Source organism: Oryzias melastigma, linkage group LG3 (genome assembly GCF_002922805.2).
Source record: "Oryzias melastigma strain HK-1 linkage group LG3, ASM292280v2, whole genome shotgun sequence".
Lineage (NCBI taxonomy): Eukaryota > Metazoa > Chordata > Actinopteri > Beloniformes > Adrianichthyidae > Oryzias > Oryzias melastigma.
In genome coordinates, this window is record NC_050514.1 from 12961360 (window position 1) to 12968150 (window position 6791).

The 6791-nt window shown below is 40.7% G+C and overlaps 1 protein-coding gene across 1 annotated transcript; it reads left to right on the top strand.

Moving 5' to 3' along the window:
* The first annotated feature begins 442 nt into the window (after window positions 1-442).
* Window positions 443-4644, top strand: LOC112160414 (protocadherin-20). The gene is made up of 2 exons (XM_024294894.2): window positions 443-1636; window positions 1989-4644. Exons 1-2 carry the CDS (start codon window positions 1589-1591, stop codon window positions 4608-4610), a joined length of 2670 nt encoding a protein of 889 aa, XP_024150662.1. The 5' UTR covers window positions 443-1588; the 3' UTR covers window positions 4611-4644.
* Window positions 4645-6791: the final 2147 nt, after the last annotated feature.

Genomic DNA, 6791 nt, shown 5'->3' on the forward strand with positions numbered 1-6791 from the left:
GTTTTATCTCAGTTAGAGAAAACTGTATGGAGTGATAGATAAAAGGCAGTAGAAGTAAACCAGAAGCTCTTAAGGGAATGCACTCATTTTCATCATGTTTATCTTGAAGCTCAAAGATTTTTTTTTTCCTTTTGCCACAGCAATGCAGACTCAGTGGAGACTAAGAAATACAGGTCACCCTATCAAGATGACACAGGCTTTTGTGATCAGTGCCGAAGCACTCTCTGGTGCAACTGCGGAGACGGCGTGCTGTTTGCAATATTTTTTTGTTCAGGGTGAAAGTTTTCTTCTCAAATGTAACATTTAACAGTCATTGGTAAAACTATACCTGAGATTATCTGCGCCTAAATGCAGCTCTGAAATGATTCTCATTTCTCTGCGTTGTTTCTTTCCCACGCTCCAAAGCTTCTCAGCCTACCGAGTATTAAGTCTGTGTTTTTAGAAATATTTTGGAGCTCTGTGCATGGGCCAAAATCCTGGATGCAGTATGCAAGATGGATTTGTCAGTCATCCAAAATAAATGCACCCCCAGCTCTATTGTTGTTGTACACTGTGTGTCTTATCTTAATAATCTGTCAAAATCCTCTAAACTAAGAGAGGAGTGATGACGTTTGGGCGTGGATGTGTGTTTTCCTTTTTCTTTTTGGAAGATTCTTGTGATGACAGAAAAAAAATCTACCACTTTATGGGACAAAATAAGTGTGAGTGACAGTTTCAATCCGCCCTTGTCCAGAGAACTTCAATCACTCAATTTCTCTGGGCAGTATGCTTCCAATCCCGACAAACAGCTGGCCTGGCATTTAGAACACATGGGGATTAGAGGGTTGATTTAGTTAGAGGCTCAATCCAAAGTGAGACCACAGAACCACTTATGCTGCCACATTCACCACTCTGGCTTTTTAAAGGAAATTCTACTTCATTTTGCATTGCTTTCAATAATAATCAGCCAAATGAGACATTTGTGAAATACCTGTCAGGACTTTGAAACATTCCAAAAAATTAATCGATGGGTGTTTAATCTATGATGTTTTGATAAAGATTTTGAAAGTAAAAAAAAAAAAATTAAATTAACAAGCAAATCTTCATTATATGAAGACATTTATACATTTAAATGGAATGATCTGGTATGTTGTTTTTCTGTAATGCTTTTAACTACTGCGGGATTAAAATAATCTCTTGGCTCTGGATATTTTACATGCTGCCCTGTCCCTCGTGCCATCATAAGCTCTGTTGATCATCATATGCTTTCACTCAGCCACTGGAATACAAGGTATGCAGTTGCTTTTACCAAGATGGGTGTGTGCAGAAAGTGCAGGTGTGTTTTCAGTGACGTTTAATCCCAAACACAAAAGAGAAAGCCGAAGATTTCCAGCTGGCAATCGACTCTCATTGGACCGTTTGGGAGGCTGATTTGCATATGGTGGGAGTGTCCTAACCCCGCACTGGGATGAATGACTTGTTGAAGTCAGACAGAAACAAGGCAGAGCACTCAGCAGAGGTCTGCGCTGTTCAAAACTCAAAATGCTAGGATTACTTGTGCTGCAGCTGCTCCTGCTATAGGTGGAAGGCACTGGAATAGGACTAAAACATGTTCAACAGCAAAGGCTCTGCTTATAGCAAAAGAGGGAGAACATGGGTAAGTCTTTTTGTCATTTGTCTTAGACGTGTAACTTAAAGTGACATATCTAAAAACCCTGTGTATCATATTGCAAATCCTTTTAGGTACTATTAAGAGGTTTGTGAGAAGGCCCTGTTGTTTTGCATTGTTTGCTGTAATTTTTATTTCTTTTCAACAAAACTGTAAAGCTAAAAAATGTTCTAAGCACTGTTTTTACATAACTCATAGTCAAATCACTACTTCAAAAAAAAAAAAAAAACTCAAGAAATGATATTCAAAGATTACAAAAAAATCATACATCATAGATGATTGTACAAGTTTTTGTTGACTATCTGGCTATAAACTAAACTATTTCAATTGTGTATTACAGGGATTCTGCATCTTTCTGCTGTTTACCTCCCCCCTCAGCTGTTCCGCAAATTTCAGTCAAGCAAAGGAGCTCATCTATAAAATAAAAGAGGGATTACCCAAGGGGAGCTTCATAGGGGCTATTGGACGAGATTTAAATCTGAATTTCACTGTTGAGCCCCCCTTTTCATTCAATCTCCCGCAGAAGAAGGTCAGTGATCAGTATGTGAAACTAAATAATTCCACCGGGGAACTTTACACATCTGCTACAGAGATCGACAGGGAAACCCTCTGTCCTGACAACTCTGTGAGGCGGGGTTGTGACCTCTCCCTGGACGTGATAGTCCTGCCTCAGCAGTATTTCCAGCTCATCAAAGTTAAGATCTTGATTGAGGACGTGAATGACAACAGGCCAAAGTTCCCCACGGATGAGATCTCCATGTTCATCCCAGAAAACTCTCCAATCAATGCTCGTTACACAGTGGAGCAGTCTGCGGTCGACCCGGACCTGGGCACTTATGGAGTACAGACCTACTGGCTGGTGAATGACTTCGGCTTATTCACGCTGGATGTTGAGGAGAACGAGGGAGGAGAACTGACGCCGTTTCTCATCGTGACTGAGGATTTGGACAGAGAGGTGCAGGACGAGTACATCACGGATATCATCGCAGAGGATGGAGGAACTCCTCCCTTACTCGGTGCAGCTACTTTAAAGATCATTATCACAGATGTGAATGATAACTGCCCTCATTTCACTGAGTCACAAATTAATGTCACCCTCCATGGAAATTCTACCAAAGGGGCACATTTGGCACGCCTGCATGCTTTTGACCCCGACCTGGGTTCTAATGCCCTGATCAGCTACACTTATAGCGAGCGCGTGCCAAGGACCACCAGGTCATTGTTTCAATTAGACAAAACCACAGGGCTAATCAAGCTTGCTGGAAAAATAGACTCTGGCACGCATACTTTTTATAAACTCACCGTTCTGGCAAATGGACCTGGGTGTATCCCTGCGGTTGCAACCGTTACTGTCCATGTCATCAAAGTCATTACTGGACCCCCTGCTGTAATATCTCGTTACATTGCACAAGAAAAAGATGGAGTTGTGACACTGAAGGAGTCCGAGCCAGCGTTTTCCCCCATCGCTTTCTTTACAGTAAAAAACATGGATCTAAACCAAAAGGTGAACTGCTATTTGGAGGGATTTGGACCCTTCAGGATTGTTCCTTATCAGCTGCTAAAGAATGAGTATCTGCTGGAAACTACAGAGCCTCTGGACTATGAGAAAACACAGGATTATGAGCTGATTGTGGTTGCTAACAACACACATGGCGTTGTCATAAAGACCTTTCTTAAGGTGCAGATTTTGGATGAGAATGACAATGCACCAGTGTTTCAGCAGGCCTTGGTGGAAATATCGATTGAGGAAAACAATCTCCCTAACAGTTTTTTAACCCAGCTCCAAGCCACAGACCAGGACAGTGGAAGTAGAGGGCAAGTTATGTACCTTCTTGGTGGTGATGCTCCAGGGGTTTTTGTCGTGGATCAAGTTACAGGTGTCCTAACAGTGGCCACGTCGCTTGATCGGGAAGAAAAGGAGAAGTATCGATTTATAGTAAGAGCGATAGATCACGGGACGCCTCGAAGGGAGTCAATTGCTACGGTTGTGGTGACTGTGTTGGACCGCAATGACAACAGTCCACGTTTCATCAACAAGGACTTCACATTCTTTGTTCCTGAGAACTTTCCAGGATACGGTGAGATTGGTGTTCTTTCTGTAACTGATGCTGATGCTGCAGAAAACGGCTGGGTAGCTTTGTCCATACTCAATGGCAGTGATATCTTCTTGATCGACACGGGCAGAGGGGCTTTGAGAGCAAAGACGTCCCTGGACCGGGAGCAGCAAGGGACATACCAGTTGTGGATTGAGGCCGTGGATGGAGGAAAGCCTGCACTCTCCTCTGTCACTATGGTGACTGTTCTGTTGTTAGATGTGAATGACAATCCACCAGTTGTCCTCTTCCCTCAGTCCAATCAGTCTTACCTGCTAGTTCTGCCCAACACAGAACCAGGCACATCAATCACAGAGGTTTACGCTGTGGATAAGGACACCGGCATGAACGCTGTGATTGCCTACAGCATCATTAAAAGGAAAGGTGGTGAGCCGGGGTCGTTTGCTATTGACCCAGAAACTGGAAATATAACTTTACAGAGGGAGCTCAGCATCAGAGGCCTTTACAGCCTTCTGGTAAAGGTCAGCGATCACGGCCAGCCTGAACCTCTCTATTCTACAGTCATGGTCAACTTCTTTGTCAATGAAACTGTGTGCAATGAGAGTTATGTCCAAAGTTTGCTGACCAGAGAGGCTGACATAGAAGTGGAGGAAAAGCCTTGGTATATTGGCCAGATGACAGACGGACCCGAGAGGTATGAGATGTTCCCGTGCCGACCTGTCCTCATCGCCCTCTCGGTGACTTGTTTGGGCCTGTTTTCTTTGGTTGTCACTCTACTGACTTATATATGCTACAAGAAGTTTAAAAAGATTCGAAAAAAAGAATGTGAAGTGGAAATACCTTTGAAAACTAAAAATGACTCCGCAAAAGCTGTCAACAGAAAACTCAGGCAGGTCTCAAACATCTGATATTCAGTTGTTCGTTTATCCAAAAAAATAAAAATAAAACACTAATGTTTACATGAATGTTTACAAAACCAGTGAAAGAACATAATTTCTACACAAAGTGTCTCTTTTTTGCTTTTACATGTGAATATTATAGCAGCATTATACTAGTGATGTGGCACTGCCATTGAAAAAAGACACACAGGCCCACTCTTTTGTTTAGATTTTATAGTATTTATGAGTTATGGCACTTGGTTCAAATGTAATGTCAGAGAATTATTGCAATTATGAAAAATCTCAGACTAAAAGCAATATTACAATGCAATAAATGCAATTTATTAATGCTCATAGAGGTCCTATGTAAATAATGTAAAAATTGTTTTATTGCAAGTATTTGCATTAGCATGAAAATGATATTAAAACTCATGGAAGCAGTAAAAGTTCTTCTCAATACCATCTCTTTACATCACATATAGATGAAGAAAGACTGTGGGAAAGTTTTCCATTTTTAAACCTATAAAATCGATGTATTCATTTTTCTAATTGTCCTATTAAGCTCATAATGAAAGCATGCATTCCGATTGGCCTGAACATACCATTGTGCTCTGACAACACATTTTAAAAGATGAGCTTTGGAATTCAAAGTCAGATTGAAAACAGAATTACCCTGCACTTTTTCTTCTGTTTTGATTTTCGTTTTTTGTTTGTCCCACATGATGTTGAAGAGGCGATTGAGTTTTCACATAATCACCCACTGGGAGCATTCTTACTGTAAATGTCATTTCAATACAGTAAAGCGTAGTATGTTTATCAGGTTGAGCTGGCTAAAAAATGTCAACTCATTGTCACAAATCTGCTTTGAGCTTCAAATGATGCCACTCTCTCTGTGAAAACTGCAAGTGTTTGTGAATGAAAATCAGAGTAACTATTAAAGATTATTTATTTTTCTAATACACTGGATCTGATTCTATTTTCATCTTGTTTATATGTGTGCAAAAAAAACCTACAGTTGTCATAATAAAAGGGTTGAAATATTTTACCCATCAGGCTCAAATTGCTCGGTAGGTTGCTTAATGTGCAGACTTGCAGGCAACAGCTCGGTTTAATTTACTGACCTGGTGTTGCCTGAGGTTTCCTCATGAGGATGGAAGCTTATGCAGTGGATTACAATAAATCCACAAACACAGAAAGCTTATCATCGTTTGCCCGAATTAAAGGGATATGTGTGAATAGCTTCTGATCAGAGGTGGATCTTGCAAGAGAAATGTCTGCACCAGCCAAGATGTCAGGGACGTGAAACAGTTAAATATTTGCAGCCTGAATCTTTTTTTTTATTTTTTAATGTTGTCATCACCTGCACACTGTAGATGATGAGGTAACACCTTGAGTAACACCTCCATGAAAGAAAAAAAAACACTTTCTGTTGTTAGGCCTGTCTTAAAGGTAAAATCAACTTCTCACGCCTTCTTTAAGTTCTGCATGAAGTCACTCAATTTCCATTTCCACTTCAAATGACGTAAATGTCACACAGGAAGTTGTGATCTTGTTTTTCCTCACACATATTCTTTATGAAGGTGCTGTTTCTGTACCCCACTGCTTTTTTGTTTGTCATAGACTCAACAGCCTTTTAGGACACAACGTCCTTTTTAATGGCATGCACACTCCCAGGTGAGGAACTGTTGAATCAAGCACTACAGGAACCCGTCTGGGTTTGGCTTTCACAAAATGGCAAGCATGCAAACAAACCAGTGCTTACAATGTGTGCACGTACAGCTTCTCGATCTATTCAATGCTTTTTAGGAGAGAAACATGTCATGCATGCACATCAGGAGCCACCAGCTCTGCCTAATCCTTCCTAATCACCGCTGACTAAACTGTGCATTACACAAATAGGCTGAAAGATGATATAGTACCAGCACATAATGAATGTGCACACATGAATTTGGGTTAATAATGCCTTTTTTATGCTGTGAAAAACCAAATTCAACCTGCATCAACCTGCAAAAACAAGCCAAACTGGCTTTTGATGTTTTGTTTTCGTTAAGTTACAGTTGACAAAGTGCAAAGTAAAGCATCTTTGCTTCACAGTTTTTTTTTAGATGAAGTTTGGAATGTTAAAAACACAAGCATGTTCAAGCATAGAGTGCCTTTTGTATCAAAACACTAACAAAACCAATTTGCTCTGCCACCACAAAGATTTTTGAT

Coding starts and splice junctions, on each gene's coding strand:
- LOC112160414 (XM_024294894.2), top strand. CDS start 1,589: ATGTTCAACAGCAAAGGCTCTGCTTATAGCAAAAGAGGGAGAACATGG. Junction 1,637..1,988: donor GCAAAAGAGGGAGAACATGG/GTAAGTCTTTTT, acceptor TGTGTATTACAG/GGATTCTGCATCTTTCTGCT.